Raw genomic sequence first — 15,690 nt, 5'->3', positions numbered from 1 at the left:
CCTCTTGTGAAGGGAACCAATAAAAAAAAAAGATCATCCTTTGTAGCTTCTGAGGAATTGAACGTAACACTCCCTTCTTATTATTTACAAAACAGGGAAAAGTAAGATGGTAATAACTAACTCAATAACTAACCTACACATTTAGTCCTGAAATGTGTATTTACCTGCGTTTGAGGCTGCAGATGTGTTTTCCCACTGTCGCCACACGAGGGCGCAAAAACGCTGACGAACTCAACATCCGGGGCCTGGAGAGAATAAAACGTGACCTCTCAACTCTTTGCTAAAAAAAGGATTAAAAGCAAAGAAGCATGTTAAAAGGGAGGCTCTGGTATGTGCATTAAGGCGACACGTTTGATTTGATTTATTTTTGTCATTTAAGACCGTACCTCTGCTCAATGACATTAATTATTCATTATTATTCATTGCATTTATTATTTGAATGCAATATTTCTCATAGCGTGGTACTGTGGTCGTATGCGAGCTCCCCCTCGTGGTAGACAAAAGAATAACTGCAAAAATGTTCAAACTATTATTTGCGTTTAGTCTTTTAATTTAATGCAAATTATTTATAGTTTTGAATGTTGTCGAATCATCAAATACCACAGAATGATGGCATTTTTACAAGTTTAGTGCTAATTAAATATTTAGAACATTGAATAGTCAATATTAAAGAACCCCCCACCCCCCCTCCATAAAATGTTCCTGAGGGTCCCATCCCACGGAGGCGTGGGCCGGGTCGGTATTGGAAGCTCGCGACAAAGTAGGATGTGCATGCCTTCCCTCGCAAAAGACCCACAGCGCCACTTTTCGGATGCTCACGAAGCGACCCACCCACCCTATCCACACCCGCACCACGCCCACCCACGCACTCTCACAGCCCAGGTGGGAGCGCGCACTTCGGCCTCGGGATGCAGCGGCTCACCCTCGGCGCACCGCCAGTGGAGCTCGGAATCGGGAAAACCTTGAATCCAACGCGTACCTGGACGTGTTAAAGGATTTTTTTTTATTACAAGAAGGAGTGAGGATCAAGTTGCGTTCAATGCGCAACCATGCTCATCATCTCGTCTCGCAGCGCGCTGCTCTCCGTGTATTATCCGCAGATCTTCCTCATCCTCACCAGCGGTAGCTACCTGTACGTTCCCCCACCTTACGCGCTGCTCCTTTTTTTCCCCCCCCGCATGTTAAACACACCTATTCTCGGATAAAATTTCTTTTTTACGCACGGCGAGGACGCAGGTGCTGAACACAAGGAAATAACGCGCACTGCTTTATTTCCACACTGACTTGTTGAGCTTCCTCTTTGGCGAGACAGGATATTTTTAAAAATGGGGGGGGTGGAAATGGGAATTGGAATATTTAGTCAGTCAAATTTCATGTTAGAGCAGAAACAAAAATCACAGATAGACATTTATTTATTGTTTTGCACAGTTCTTAATGAGCTTTTATCAATTAATTAGCAGCGATAATTATGTTCACGATATTGTAGATTTGAGTCGTGTCGAACATTTTGGAATTGAAACTACCTTGTGCGTCAAAGTCTTACAAGATCAAATTTGCATTTGATCAGGATTGGACAAAAGTAGCGATTTGGCATTTTGAATCAAACGACCTTATTTAATGCAGTTCTTCAGGCAAAGCTACGGAATGAAAACTGCATACGGTCTTATGTCTACATACAGGACGCTATCATCCGTGGTCGCTCTGGGCGCCAACATCATCTGCAACAAGATACCGGGCCTAGCGCCCCGTCAACGAGCCCTCTGTCAGAGCCGCCCGGACGCCATCATCGTCATCGGGGAGGGCGCCCAACTGGGCATCGACGAGTGCCAGTACCAGTTCCGCCACGGGCGCTGGAACTGCTCGGCCCTCGGCGAGAGGACGGTCTTCGGACAAGAGCTGAGAGTAGGTCAGTCCATTGGCGTGGTTAAATCTGCTAAGGCCCGGTAGATGCCCGGGTTTGGGCTGCCGTCCACGTTTTTTTTTTTTGCGAGAGCCTTTCTCTAAATTCTATCGCCATGTGAAATGTTTTGTTGCGGTTTTTGGACGGGCGTTTAATCTCGCAGCTCTGGGAGCAATCACTTTTGTTCCACAGAGACAGACATCTGGATCCTTTTCCTTTCTTTTTTGTCAAAAAAGGGAAATGTCTCCTTTCACTGGCCCGAGAATATGCTCTGGACTCCCCACGGAGACTTGTTAAGAACTTCCAGTCCTGTTGAAAAGTAACACTGGACCAAATTTGAAATCAAATAAAAAAAATAAAAAAAGGCTTAAGTGACACAAGTCACAGTTTTACTTCCTCATCTAGCATCTGTAGCATTTCATCTGCTTGACCGCGGCTCTTTTTTTGAACTCATTAAGCGTGGAGAAAAAAAAAAAAAAAAGCCGACTCGAATCACGCTAACCGCTAATTGAAGTCAGGCCTGGCCGGCAGCTGGATGGCAACAATGCGCTGCTGTGCAATCCAAACAAATCTCGACCCCCCCCCTTGTACAATATATGCGGATTGTACAGATTTAGCCTGATGAGAGAAGAATTTGTTATTAGTTATGGAACCCGATGGTTTCACTTTTTGTCAGGTTGGAGGGAAGCCATTAGAATGGCCCCCGTGCGTTAATACCGCGGCCTGTTGAGAGGACGTATTATACTGATTGGCGCGGGCGGATATCCCGTTACATCGACCCACCGTGGTGCCGGTAAATTAATTCCCCCCCCCACCCGTGAAGCATATCGTCAAATATAAGGGTGTTTATTCTCCGGTTCAAACGGTGACCCGAAAAAAAACAAAAAAATGGGCACGTGTCAGTCAAGTTTAGCCACGGAGGGTTTGGACATCGTCGTATCGCTTGCAAAAACAATGTGGACATTTAAGCTGTGTGAGAAATTCCATTCATGAAACATATAAAACATAACAGGAAAGGCTTATCCAGAAATCTTTTGCTCAGCCAGTAGATGTCACTTGTGTTTTCCTCAACTTTGGACAATAAGTCAACCAAAAACTGATGATGACGACTTCAGCCTGCACTTGTGGACGTTAATGAGTTGTTTAAAAAATTGGAGGAGAAGAATTCACCAGGAATGAAAATCCGACAAGTAGTAAGAGTGTCGTAATTGCTTCTTATGGGGGGGCGTCCTTGAAAGGGTCCAATGGTGTAAGAACAACAAGAAATAATTGTGGGGAATTTATGGGGATTCCATCATCGACAAGCCATAATAGCCAGAAATTATCCGAAGAATGTTTCAAAATCACAGCACGTACAAAAATAAAATAAAAAATAAAACTTCCCTCCCAGCGTTTCAAAACCTGACACCAGTCTATAAAGAATATTGGGAGGACTTTGGAAAGGCGTTTTAAGGAAATGCAATTTGTCACTGCCTCTACTAAAAAAAACAAAACAACTCAAGTCAAAATAGATATAAAATAATATATATAAAAATAAAAAAAAAAGACTCAAGTCTCGCAAAAAAGGGAAAAGCAATAACATCCAGAAGCGAGTTCTGGGCTCTGTCTGAGATGACGCAAAGTGGAAAAGTCCGCTGTGGTCAGACGAGTCCATGTTTCAAAAATTGCTTTTTGGAAATCTTGGCTTTTCATGTCCTCATTGACTAAAAAAAAAAAAAAAAGAGTCAGAAGGAGCATCCAGATGCTTCCCCATACAAAGTCAGCATCCGTGATGGTATGACCATATTTCGGTGGCCTACGGCATCACGGGCCCATTAAAAGCTAAGCTACGAGCGGGGGTCCGCTACTGCCAACCGGATGACGTCTTCTAATGGAAGCCACATTCTGCATGTGCTACATGAAAGAACTTCAGTCCTCAACGCTGACAACGTAATACCAGAGGTGGCCGGATTTGATCCGTTTTTCTTGATTTCCTACTAGGTAGTCGAGAAGCGGCCTTCACCTACGCCATCACCGCTGCCGGCGTGGCCCACGCGGTGACGGCGGCGTGTAGCCGAGGTAACCTTAGCCAATGCGGCTGCGACCGCGACAAGCAGGGCTACCACCACCGCGAAGAAGGATGGAAGTGGGGCGGCTGCTCGGCCGACGTCAAATACGGCGTGGAGTTCTCCCGGCGATTCGTGGACGCCCGGGAGATCAAGAAAAACGCACGGCGCCTGATGAACCTGCACAACAACGAAGCGGGGCGGAAGGTACGGAAAAATCGGAATCCATCCGAGTCGGAATTAATTCGGGGGTTATTTGTCAACAGATCCTGGAAGAAAGGATGAAACTAGAATGCAAGTGCCACGGGGTTTCGGGTTCCTGCACCACCAAGACCTGCTGGATCACCTTGCCTAAATTCCGAGAGATCGGTTTCCTGCTCAAGGAACGCTACGGCGCGGCGGTTCAAGTCGAGCCGGTCCAGGCCTCCCGTCTCCGCCAACCTTCTTTCCTACGTCTCAAAGAAGGCCGAGCCTATCAGAAACCCAGCGATACCGATTTGGTGTACCTGGAACGCTCGCCGAATTACTGCGAGGAGGACAAGGTCACGGGGAGCACGGGGACGCGGGGGCGACTCTGCAACGGGACGGCGGCGGCGGGTCACGGCGACGGATGCAACGAGATGTGTTGCGGCCGCGGTTTCGATACGCGTCACTATACCCGAGTCTGGCAGTGCAACTGCAAGTTTCATTGGTGCTGTGTGGTCAAGTGCAACACCTGTCGGGAAAAATCCAAAGTTTCCACCTGCAAGTAAAAAAAAACCCAGAGGGGTGAAAGGTCAGGGTGTCTTCATCAAAGTATTTATTCCAATATTTTGCACATTTTTTTGGGGATGACTTACCATATATGGGCGTTGAGAAACAACGCGTCCTGGAAGAGAACGGGAGATGTTATTAGAAGGTTTTTAAGAAAAAGTCCAAAAATATGGAAAAAGGTGTCGGATACAATAAATAGGAAGGGGGAGGGGGCGAGCAATGGAGTCCATATGGAAGGCTAACAAGCCGTAACTCAACACTGTATATTGTTTGAACACTGAATTGAAAAATAATTTATGTTGCGAAGGTGGAAACAAAAACTCACCTTTTTTTTTTTTTTTTCCTCGACTTGTGCAGTTATGGATGAACTCTTTTTCCCCCGGGTCACCTTTTCAAGCTATGGATTTTCTATTTCCATCCCGACTGTGTTCATTGTTTTGTTGTTTTTAAAAGGGGGTGAGAAAAGTACGCAAGGCAAGGCAAGGCAAGGCAAGCCCGCCAGCGCGGTGCAGCAGTGGACGTTCCCATGAATGGCTCATCACCCCGTCATGTGTTAAATGTTGATGTAACTGAGAAAACAATTTGTAGAGTATATTTTTATATGAGGGCACTTTATGTCATTTACAAAAAGGAAAGGACATTAGCCAAAAAAAAAAACAAAGTGTGTGTGTGTGTCGGGGGGGGTTGCATTTGAGAGCTATAAATTATTTGGGGTTTCTACCGTTGTTGCTAAATTGTAAATAATTGTGTCAGAATAACCCTTTGTCAAGAAAGTAGTGAAAAATTTGGAGTGTTTTTAGAATTGCTTTCCAAAAGCAACTTCCACACGCGGCTCATTCTGATAACATTTGGAGTCTGTTGTTTTTTTTTTTTTTTCTGGTCACATCTGGCCTTTTCGTGGCTTCAATAAAGTCGTTACAAAAAAACGTTACGGGTCGCAAACAAATGTCTTTATTCACTTTTTTTTTTTTTTTTTTGGGGGAACACAAAGCAACGTAAAACGCTGATCTGGGAAACTCCAGAAGTCGCGGCCCTGACTAATATGTCGGGAGGCGACCAGACGGGCGTGGCGGTGCTGAATGACTTTTTTTTTTTTTTTTTCCCGTGGGGGGGGGTGCTCAAAAGCATTGCAGCCGACCGTTGGAGCGCAAGTAAGCGCTGTTTTGTTAGCCGTCTGAAATGGTTGGCGACCGGAACCCCCGTAAGCTCCCCGCACTATGGCGGCGGATTGACGGCAGAGTCTGGCCGATTGTTTCAGCGCATCTTGTCATTAGCAAAAATGGGAGACAGAGCAAACAGGGCGGGGCAGCGCACGCATTGTTGAAGTGTCAGGACTGTTCAGCTTATCGGGTCGGGATTCTGTAAACCCGCTCCCCCTCCCTTCTCTGTTTATCTTTGGACTAGCTTGTTTAGCTCCTACTCTATAAGCGTCTAACTACGTGCAAGATTTTTCTTAAAACCTGCGCTCCAGCGAAGACCTCAAAGGTCCTTCGGGGTGGGTCTGAGCAAAAAGGCGCCGTCTCGCTCCTCCACGCGGAAGCCCAAGTTCTTAAGCGCCGAGTAGTCGGCGTCGCCGCGGCGTTCGAGAGAAGCCAGCAGCTCCTGGTTCTTCGGGTTGCGATCGAAGAGGTTCCGAATGGCTAAAATGGACCACTGGCTGATGACTGGGAGTGTTAAATCAGGAAGAATTTTCATAAAGGTATTGATGGAAATGATATTTTGTCAAGGATACAAGGGTTGTTGCTGTCGATTCTGCAGTTGTCCAGAATGAGCGGGATCCCTTCCAGTTCTCTCACCTGAGGGGGGACAAATTCAGTCGTTTTCTTTTCAGGACCGATACGAAACCATCTGCGTTAAATTTCAATTCTCCTCGGCCACAATTGCAAAACCAATGTTGTTGTCTCTTATAATAAGTCCGAAGGAAAAAAAAAAAAAAAGGGCCGGTGTTTAAAAATTCCGAGCGATTATTTGAAGGCAAGTGATACCTTACACTTGGGGGGGGGGGGGGGGGAAGTGAAAAAGACAAAAAACAAAACCAAAAAAAAGCAGCGGCATAGTTGTGGCTTCGCCTCTCACGACGCCATCATCTGCTTCTTATCATTTATTTGCGTCTATAGGCTCAATTATTGTATTTGCTTGCCGCTGACCTCCACTTGTCACGGCGGTTACTCTCCAAATAGAGTGCCAGAACTAATAGCCTGGTATAAAAAACAAAAAAAAAAAGTTGTCAAAGATGAGAACAAACAGCCCCCGCTCTGCATTTTCCACAGCAGCGACGGAACTTCATCCAATTGGCCGCTTGGCGGGGACATCTTATGCTCCCGTCTCTCCAGACGGGCGAACGGAGTAAAATGTGGTTTACTGGAACTTTGCGTGGTGAAAACAGATACGGGGGTGATTTCTGACCACTGACAGGCCGCAGATCAGCATCCATAAATATGACGGCGAGGCCAAACCAGGGTGTCCATCCCGCAAGCATTCCATCTATCGCTTCCTATTAAACGGGACGGGGGCCTTTATAATCGCCAGCTCCTCCTCAGACCGCCGTGATATTTATCTCCGTGTGCCGAGTGAGATGTTGACTGATAAAAATCACGGCTAGGGCTTTGTAAAAAAAAAAAAAAAAAAAAACAGTCCATCGACTCATTTCCTGTCTGTCGTCGTCCGGCTGAGTTGACGGACGCCTGTTGTAAAATAATAACACGCTAGAGAGCGGGTATGTCGGGAAAATTTCTATCTTGCAAAAAAAGGTACGTTACGAAAAAAATATGCTTTTTCTTTTTCTTTTTTTAGGCTTACCTTGTTCTGATTGTTAACGTGGCTGTAGCACATGTTGGCCACAAGCCTGATGAGGTGCGCCTTGAAGCTGACGACGGGCGACTGGTCACACGGGTCCGTCTGCACGTCGACCAGGGTGTCGAAATTCTGAGCCGGGCTGAAGATGTTCTTACCGTTCTTGCCGATGGTGTGAACCTGCTTCAGCAGCTCTGATGAGAATCAGGAGGGAGACACTTCAATTTTATATTTGATCGAGTGCGGGGGGGGGGCAGGAATGGGACCTGTTTTGCATCACGCCGCCTTTACGAAAAGATTGGGGACGGAATTGTGATTTGATTTACCTACAGTGGTCACCAGGAGGTCCGGATGGTCCTGTAGGAACATGAACTGTCCATGGTGTGACGTCATCTCACACAGCAGGTCGAGTAAACTGATCACTGTTAACGCCTCCTGCAGGACCTGCGGAGAATGACACGATATTGTCACTGTCCACCGCAGTGGATGGGGAAAGGTTTGAGAAGAAGTTAGTGCACCTCGTTGCTGGAGGCGGAGCCAGTGGCCAGGCTCAGCACGGCGCCGCAACCTTTCTGGAAGGAGGAGGCCAGGAAACGGGCCACGCCGGGAGGGATGCCGCAATCCGGCGACTCTCCGCCATTAAGCTGGGCGGAGATCAGCTCTAAGAGGGTCAGCCTGAATAAAAAGGTAGCAGATTAGCTGGCTCCATGTTTTGTCATCTGACAATTTTCCAAATCATCAAAATAAATGACCTTTCACTGGGCAACATTGCAGAATACATGTTTTCAACCAGAGCCGAAGACTTGAGAAAATGCTGAGTTGCGATAAGGACCCTGTTAATCAAGATAATGTGATCAAAAAAAAAAGACTCTCCTGTGACATGGACAAGTGTGGCAATTTTCTCTTACGTCCAGTCCAGCTCGGGCTGGCTTTGGCAGAGATCCACCACCCTGAGAGCCAGCTGGATGTTCTGCTGGGCCAGTTCCTCCACCTTGCTTTCATCCAGGCACGTGTGGAGCACCATGGAAGCGTAGCTCACCGTCTTCTCGTCGTCAACGTTGAGCAGCTGCCTGCTCGCAATGTGGAGAAATTGGGAGAAATTCTCTCCTTGATAGAATTCCTGATCTCTTTTTTTTTTTTTTTTGCATGAACTTACAAGAGCAGATCTGGAAAACTCATCCGCCAAATGTCCTCTTTACACATTTGGTTCCCCACGGACAGATTGCCAAGAAACTGGATCCCACAACGCAGTGCTAAAAGAGATCATTGAAGAAAAATAGGTCACAGTGAATAAAATAATCATTCCAAACTAATTTGCAATATTGAGACGGATTGATAACTCAAAACTTACACTCAAAAATGCCATCGTCGCTCTTTGAATTTGTGTGGAGGAATCTCAGGAGTTGAATGGAAACATGAACAAAACCAAGGTCCCTGAAAGACGAAACATATTGACGTATTGCCGCACATGAATTATGCATGTTGTTACCTGAGGAGGCTTTGGTTGCGAGCACTTTGCACGCAGGAGTTCCTCAGAGCCCGGAAGCACTCGGCGGCGAGTTGAAGCTGCAAGGCGGCGGATTTCAGGTCCCGATCGGCGCCGCTGGGAGCTTGAAGCTCGTCGCTTAGTCGAGATAAGACTTTCAGGATAGTGAGGAAAGCTTCTCTATCCACAGCATCCCTGGAGGTCGAGCAAATCAAATGACACAATTACCTAATAATAAGAATAGATTTCATTTGGAATTAACTCTAGTTTAATTGATCCCGTGAGCAAACAGCGGACTCTTAGGACCTTCAGGTCGTCGAGTGAATTACCGTGAATGAAATGGTGGACCATGAAAGCCATTTTAGACTGTAAATACTGTTTTGCTGACGTCATCAGGCGTGCTGCGCAAAATATAGTCACTCTCAGTTGAATAAGGTCACTTAAGGATCACTTTAAATAAATGTATATATATTCTGACCTGTCTTCCATCTGTACCGGTGTATTCAAAGAATGCTATTACAGTCAAATGGCTTGTTTAGTTGTATTCGTGACAGGTGAGTTAGCTTAGCAAACAAGCTAACATCTGCATAATCGTACTACGAGAAAACGCACGAATTTGTTCCCACCTGTATTGCTGGTCCCGTAAAGCGATCGTAAACCTTTTAAGAGCCTCCAAGTGTTCGGGGCAGTATTTTTCATTCAAAATACGCGCGATAGACACTGAAAGGTCATTTGGATCGGTAGTAGCTGCCATGTTTTCTTGCTTCATGTGTGTTAGGCAGGAGGGGGCGGGTACGGAAGTAGAACTGAAAGCTCATTGGTTGATTCTCAGTAAGGGGCGGAGTCAAAACATGTGCTAGTGTTTTCAAGCCTATTTCACGCAGTTCAATGAAAACAAACAGTCCAAAGTGTGTGAATGAATGGAGCAGATAACATTTATTGTAATCTTTACCCTCTCCTGACTTGACTTCTGCAACGTTTTAATTACACATAATTACTACCCAATCCGACATATGAAATCCATTCACTTGAGTGCAATGTTTAAAGTCTGCAGACCAGATTTTCATTTATCCGAGACAAGTTGTGGGACAGTTGTTGCCACAGGACAAGCATCTGGGATTTCCATGGAGTGTGGTGAAGTTTAGATCACAGGATTTTCCCCCCCGCTATGGTTGCCCCCTATGTTTTGGTTGGCCACGTGGAACACGACGGTGGTGGTCAAAGTCAGATCAGTTGATTATATACGTGGCATAAGTATTCGCCCTGGAGCCATTTTTCATCTTTAACGTGAGTTATTTACAGAACAAAACATTTCCAGTATTGTATATCTGATTATTCATCCCTGCGAGCGGTAATAAGTGGAAATATCCTCACCAAACTGGAAGTTTGTTGAGGAAACTGGCGGTGTGAAGTTACAGGGAAAAATTTTGGGAGACTTGGAAGTTGCAAGATGGCTGATTTCTGCAGGCAGTGGAGAATGCAAAAAAAAAAAAACAGTGACCTACTGACAATTGGTCTTTCATAGTCACAACTAATTGCACTTTGGAGAAATTCACATTTTCAGCACTCATTTTACATCAAAAATGTACAGTTGCTCCATGAAAAATACTTTCAAAACATACAGAGAACATTACAAAACTGATTCAGAACATTCTTGGTGTTGACAGTTATTGTTCACTTATTTCTTCATTTATCTAAATACTTTTATAAATAAAATTCACCTCCATTAAAAAAAAAAGAAATGACCATGAGCGATTGAGCTCAGAACCAGAACTCGGAGATGACGATGTAGATGACGACAATGTTGCGGTGCGAGACGAATCCCGACTTAAAGTAATTCAAAGCCACCCGCAGCTCCACGTCCCGAGGTCCGGCGACTGGCTTCACCTGCCTCACCGCACCTGGAAAAGCCCACATAAAAGTAGTGTTTCGACGCCATCTCAAGAAATGAATTTTGTCTTACCAATGACGTAACCCTGGTAAAAGCGCTTGACGACGTCGTAGGAGAAGTGCTCGTCCGTCTTCAGCATTTCAAAGACGACGTCATCGTCGCCGTTGGCGAAATGAGACGGCAGCGACGTCCGCAGGAAAACAATTTCTGTGAAAGGGAATTTTTTTTTTTTTTTATGGCATTGAGCGGAAGATTCAAACGCCGTCCGTTTCACCTTCGGGCTGTTGGAGGTCCCTGTAGCTGGGTAGAGAGTGGACGGTGTAGGTAACCTTTTGGACAGGTTCTTGCAAGCATTCCTGATTGTTGGGCTGGCAGGTCTTGTGGCAACGCAAGCTGAACGATTCCTCGTTGGGCAATCTGAATCGGGTTGGGGGAGGGACAAAACAAGCGGGAGACACGTGAGCAGAAACCGCAGAGAACCAATCCGTCCTTCGATATTAAAAAGCCGCCGTCTGAGTAATCCGCCTTTCCGAGGGGAACGAGCGTCCTCCGGATGAGTCCAAACCCGACGCTCCATCTCGAGAGTAACACTTACCCGAGTGAGTACAGTGGAGCTTTCAAAACCCAACCGCAGGAAAAAGCACACGGGGGCCGAGAGCCAGCTAGCAGGTGAGAGTCCAAGTCGCTCAGCGACTCCAACGCCAAGACCGTGTGGTCGGCCAGTCCGTGCCAAAAAAAAATCTATACCGATGCGATCCGGTGACATCACAAATCAAATCATACACATCCCAATAAACCTGGCTCCAAAAATAAGAGTCCAAAACAGAGATACTGTAATTATTGTCATGTTGTATGTTCAATGATTAATGCGCTATTTGGACAAGGAGGCCCCCTCCAACCCAAAGATTTAACCATCGCCGCAGTCATGCTATATTTTTTTTTTTCAATCAACCTCTCGCTGGAAAGTTGGAGTATCCCAAAAAGTGTCCGTTCGCGTTTACCCAGCTGAGCGACGCGCTTTTAGTGTTATTGACGGCAAAGCCAGTGTTAATCGCCTGACACCGACCCTCACGGACACCATCCATCATCGGCCGTTCCACCGCTAATTGGGTCGCCGCGCTGATGCTGGACGGGGTCCCGAGGTGCCCAAAAGCGGCGAGCTTATTTTTCCTGCTGGGGGAAAAAAAACAAAAAAAAACGTGCTCTCGGAAACAGGAATGTTGAAGAGAAGAAGCAGGTACTGTGTGTGTGTGTATGGAAAGGTCATTTTCATGTGCTTTTTTGACGGCTTAATTGCAAATACATATTAAAAAAAAAAAAAAAAAGGGCTCACAATGAGAAGCTGCCACACAGATGGGATGGAAAGAAGCCCGTTTTGCCAATAGAGCAGTCAACGGCTAACTAGCGCCCTCTGTCAGGTTAAAAAGTGTACTGCAACTTTTAACACACAAACGCTAATACAAGGTCTGCATTGAATATGTTGCCTGCTATTGTCATTTTTTTTTCCTATTTAAAATTCATGACCCAGATTTTAAAAAAAGCATACAAAAATAAATGAACAGTATGCTCACTCATGTGCTGCCGGCTGGTAGAAGGTTGGACACTGAAAGGTCACGCAGCGGTAACCTCCGTGGATGTTAAAGCAGCTATGCGAATGGTCGCAAGAGTGGCTCCCGCTTTCACACTCGTTGATATCTGAACACACAGCGCAAAAAAGATTCTATACAAATCAGCACGTTTGAGTCAAGGAATTGCTCGTTTACCTTGGCACGCGCGCCCATCCGAGGCCAAGGTGTAGCCCACCGGTGGGCAGGAGCAGCCGAAGCTCCCGGGCGAGTTGGAGCAACGGTAAGCGCACGCTTGGCTGCCGGTGGGCAATGCGCACTCGTCGATATCTGACGGTGAAAACCAGGCGGGATAATTGACATTATTTTTTTTATTTTTTTTCAACCGCATGGGTTCCCTTCACCTTCGCATGTTGTCCTATTGACGTGGCTCAGCTGGTAACCACGATAACAGCGGCACTGGTAGGAACCGTAGACATTGGCGCACTCCTGGCTGCACGGGTTGGACTCGCACTCGTTGATATCTGAACAAAAAAATCCGGTCCGACCCAAAAAATAGGTGAGATAAAAGCCGATATGGACATCGAGAATTTGAAGATCACCTTCGCAGTTGCGCCCATCGAAGGATAGCTTGAAACCGGCGGAGCAGCTACATCGGTAAGACCCTTCTGTGTTTTCACACTTCTGGGCACACAGCTTCCTGGGGTAATGCTTGCATTCGTTGACATCTACAAAATGGAGTGAGGTTTTTGGTTTTTTTTGGGGGGTTGGGAGAAGACGAGAGAGGCACGTTCAGGATGAAATATTATTTGGACCTTCGCAGAGCCTCTTGATGGTGTTGAACACAAAGCCACTTTTGCAGTTGCAGCGGTACGAGCCAATCAGGTTGACGCAGCCGTGACCCCGACACGCATCCGTCTGGCACTCGTTGACATCTAGAGGAGGAACGGCGAAGAAAGATCCAAACTGCAGTATTGAGATTTACAACCACTGGCGGAATTACAGGGTGGGGGACGCGGGAGCACTGCCTCCCCATATGCTGCGAGTCATTTTACGTACGTACCTTCGCAGCGCGTGTCATCCTCGTTGGGGCGATAGCCTCGTGCGCACGCGATGGTCCTTTTGCGACAAAAATAGGAGCCAATCGTGTTGACACACGTTTGGTTAGCTTGGCACACGCTGGAGTGGATCTCGCACTCGTTGATGTCTAAAGAGGAGTACGTGTGTCAAAAGTAGCCCAAATAAAAAGTTTAAGCATACTTTTAGAACCTGTCATTTTTTTTTTTAGCTTGGTCAAAAGTATTACTTTGACGTGTCATGTTAGCTACCAAAGCAGTTGCCGTTAGCATCTTCAAGGTACCCCAAGGGACACTTTTCCTTCGGGTGACATCGGAAGGAACCTTCGGTGTTATTGCATTCGAAATTTGAGCTGCAGTTGTGAATGTTCAAAGCGCACTCGTCAATGTCTGGAAGAAAAAAAAAAAAAGGTTGTCGAGCGGACGGCGTCGCCGCGAATGACGTCGTCGTTTCTTGGTTACCTTTACATCGGTTATCGTCCGTGAGCTCGTAGCCGGCGCCGCAGCCGATTTCCCGTTGGCAGCTGAACGAGCCTTCCGTGTTGATGCACGCTTGGCCGGCGACGCAGTTGTGGGCGCCGAGCAGACACTCGTCAACATCTGCCGACGGAATGGAACGGAATTTAGAAAAAGGTATTCATGATTTGAAAAGGGAACGTCGGGAGTCACCTTCGCAGGTCACGCCGTCGGGTCGCAGGCGATAACCGATAAAACAAGCGCACGTGCCTTCTTCGAGACAACGCTGGGTGCAATTCGTAACTGGAGAGTAGAGAGACAGGATTTATTTATTTTTATTGTTTTTTTTAAGGTTTTATCAAAATGATTAAGGTCAAACCTGAACAGCCGTTTGGTTCCATGAGAGGAACGATGGTCAGATTCACTGAAGGCACCATAGTAGAATCCATTGTAAATGGCTTGGTACAATTCACTAGGGAAAAAAAATAAAAAAAATATGAACACAACTCATCATTTGACATGAATTGTTGCGGTGACAATTTGAACGTGCAAAATTGTTTGGAACATGTCCTTACTTTCAATGATACACAGATAAGAGAAATACCAGACACGGCCTTTTCAAATCATCACAAAACAAATGATTTGTCGTTCTCTATAAAAGTCCACATGGCTCACTTTGGGGGGAGAAAAAAAAAAAAAAGATGTAAGCGTGCGTCACCTGCTGTGGAATTAAATCCCTCCGTCCCGTTATGGGCGCAGCAGTTTTGAGCTATTCGCTTGCAATCCTTCCCCAGCGACGTATAAGTCAAGCCGCAAGTCGGGTCGTGTCTTGACGCCGCCATGCCCAGCATGCAGCAGTCGCAGCACCTCTGAAGACACAAACAATTTGAAACAAAGGTACAAATAAATAGTAAGAAGGAGACGTGTCACCTTGGAGATCTGAACTTCCCAAGTCTTCCCAGTGAAGAAGTGCCTTTCGCAAGCCTGCTGCCAAGTGGCTAGGTTGGCGCCATCTTGGCACAATTTCTGTTCCACCACCGCTAGGCAGCACTGCTCTTGTGCCAACCTGCGACAAAAACACATTTTCTCCACAATAAGATATATATATTTTTTATTTTTTATATAATTGCCGAATTAAAATCTTCACCTGCACGCGTGGAAGTGGGAGATGAAGGGAAGGTTGTCGCAGTCGGGCACCATTCGAGCCCTTTCCTTGCCATCCTGGCAGCAGCCGTGTAAAGCGTGCGGATGAGTAAAGTCGGCGGAATCTAACAAGGATGACATTGGATGTGATTGGCGGGGAGAAATCCAAATGAAAGGAAAGCGTTCTTACCGTGCCCATGAGGAAAGAAGGATATGATAAGAAAGATAGTCCACAGCGCCATCGGGTCACTCGCTGGTTTCTGTTGAGTGTCGACTCCGTTGAGTTGCGCCTGGAAGCATCCGTGCCGTCTCGGTAATTGTAGGAGTGGGGGGGGGAAGGGGAGGGGCTTGGAATTTTCACGTCATCAGCACAGGCGAGGAAAAAAAAAGTGCATCATCACTGAATGAATAAAAAAAAAATAGAAGTTAACTTGCATGTAGAATCATCAATGAAAATGTCAAACTTGAAAAGTAGAAAAGTAAACATAAATATTATTGCATTCATTCGAGGTACATTTGTATCATTTTTTTGAATGAAACTAGTAATTATTTCATCTAAATATTGGCTTGATTTCTCCTACC

At 46.1% G+C, this 15,690-nt stretch overlaps 3 protein-coding genes across 4 annotated transcripts; 1 reads left to right on the top strand and 2 right to left on the bottom strand.

Moving 5' to 3' along the window:
- Positions 1-286: 286 nt before the first annotated feature.
- Positions 287-5,611, top strand: wnt7ba (wingless-type MMTV integration site family, member 7Ba). Of its 2 annotated transcripts, none has more exons than XM_085901906.1 (4): positions 287-328; positions 1,680-1,906; positions 3,881-4,152; positions 4,212-5,611. In XM_085901906.1, the coding sequence occupies exons 1-4, from the start codon at positions 309-311 to the stop codon at positions 4,695-4,697; spliced, it is 1,005 nt and encodes a 334-aa protein (XP_085758032.1). In that variant the 5' UTR covers positions 287-308; the 3' UTR covers positions 4,698-5,611. The 2 variants fall into 2 exon arrangements, with proteins under 2 accessions (XP_085758032.1, XP_085758031.1); XM_085901905.1 differs by lacking the exon at positions 287-328 and adding an exon at positions 968-1,132.
- On the bottom strand, positions 3,665-10,320 carry atxn10 (ataxin 10). The gene is made up of 12 exons (XM_085901903.1): positions 9,604-10,320; positions 8,981-9,172; positions 8,843-8,925; positions 8,648-8,744; positions 8,400-8,561; positions 8,244-8,324; positions 8,010-8,166; positions 7,818-7,935; positions 7,498-7,685; positions 6,431-6,494; positions 4,785-6,362; positions 3,665-4,687 (listed from the first exon to the last, which is right to left on the bottom strand). Exons 1-11 carry the CDS (start codon positions 9,744-9,746, stop codon positions 6,178-6,180), a joined length of 1,470 nt encoding a protein of 489 aa, XP_085758029.1. The 5' UTR covers positions 9,747-10,320; the 3' UTR covers positions 3,665-4,687; positions 4,785-6,177.
- A 159-nt stretch (positions 10,321-10,479) lies between these two features.
- Positions 10,480-15,501, bottom strand: LOC147040255 (fibulin-1-like). The gene is made up of 17 exons (XM_085901896.1): positions 15,299-15,501; positions 15,113-15,233; positions 14,896-15,031; positions 14,684-14,834; positions 14,345-14,437; positions 14,179-14,268; positions 13,972-14,109; positions 13,762-13,899; positions 13,497-13,640; positions 13,249-13,368; positions 13,036-13,161; positions 12,838-12,957; positions 12,632-12,763; positions 12,440-12,563; positions 11,143-11,285; positions 10,941-11,075; positions 10,480-10,878 (listed from the first exon to the last, which is right to left on the bottom strand). The coding sequence occupies exons 1-17, from the start codon at positions 15,348-15,350 to the stop codon at positions 10,739-10,741; spliced, it is 2,103 nt and encodes a 700-aa protein (XP_085758022.1). The 5' UTR covers positions 15,351-15,501; the 3' UTR covers positions 10,480-10,738.
- Between the last annotated feature and the right edge of the window lie 189 nt (positions 15,502-15,690).

The sequence above is a fragment of the Syngnathus leptorhynchus genome, chromosome 21 (assembly GCF_054491065.1).
Source record: "Syngnathus leptorhynchus isolate UIUO chromosome 21, UIUO_Slep, whole genome shotgun sequence".
Classification (NCBI taxonomy): domain Eukaryota; kingdom Metazoa; phylum Chordata; class Actinopteri; order Syngnathiformes; family Syngnathidae; genus Syngnathus; species Syngnathus leptorhynchus.
The sequence above is the reverse complement of the archived record's forward strand: the minus strand, read 5'-3'. Positions and strand labels throughout refer to the sequence as shown.

Bases quoted from the DNA above. Each gene is read 5' to 3' on its own strand.
- wnt7ba (XM_085901905.1), top strand. From the start codon at position 1,050: ATGCTCATCATCTCGTCTCGCAGCGCGCTGCTCTCCGTGTATTATCCG. The intron at 1,907-3,880 runs GTCAGTCCATTG...ATTTCCTACTAG, and splicing joins CGGACAAGAGCTGAGAGTAG to GTAGTCGAGAAGCGGCCTTC. The intron at 4,153-4,211 runs GTACGGAAAAAT...ATTTGTCAACAG, and splicing joins ACAACGAAGCGGGGCGGAAG to ATCCTGGAAGAAAGGATGAA.
- atxn10 (XM_085901903.1), bottom strand. From the start codon at position 9,746: ATGAAGCAAGAAAACATGGCAGCTACTACCGATCCAAATGACCTTTCA. The intron at 8,926-8,980 runs GTAACAACATGC...TTCGTCTTTCAG, and splicing joins CGCAACCAAAGCCTCCTCAG to GGACCTTGGTTTTGTTCATG. The intron at 7,936-8,009 runs GTGCACTAACTT...CATTCTCCGCAG, and splicing joins GCTCCGCCTCCAGCAACGAG to GTCCTGCAGGAGGCGTTAAC.
- LOC147040255 (XM_085901896.1), bottom strand. From the start codon at position 15,350: ATGGCGCTGTGGACTATCTTTCTTATCATATCCTTCTTTCCTCATGGG. The intron at 13,900-13,971 runs GTAACCAAGAAA...TTTTTCTTCCAG, and splicing joins GGACGATAACCGATGTAAAG to ACATTGACGAGTGCGCTTTG. The intron at 13,162-13,248 runs GTCCAAATAATA...TCCATTTTGTAG, and splicing joins CATCAAGAGGCTCTGCGAAG to ATGTCAACGAATGCAAGCAT.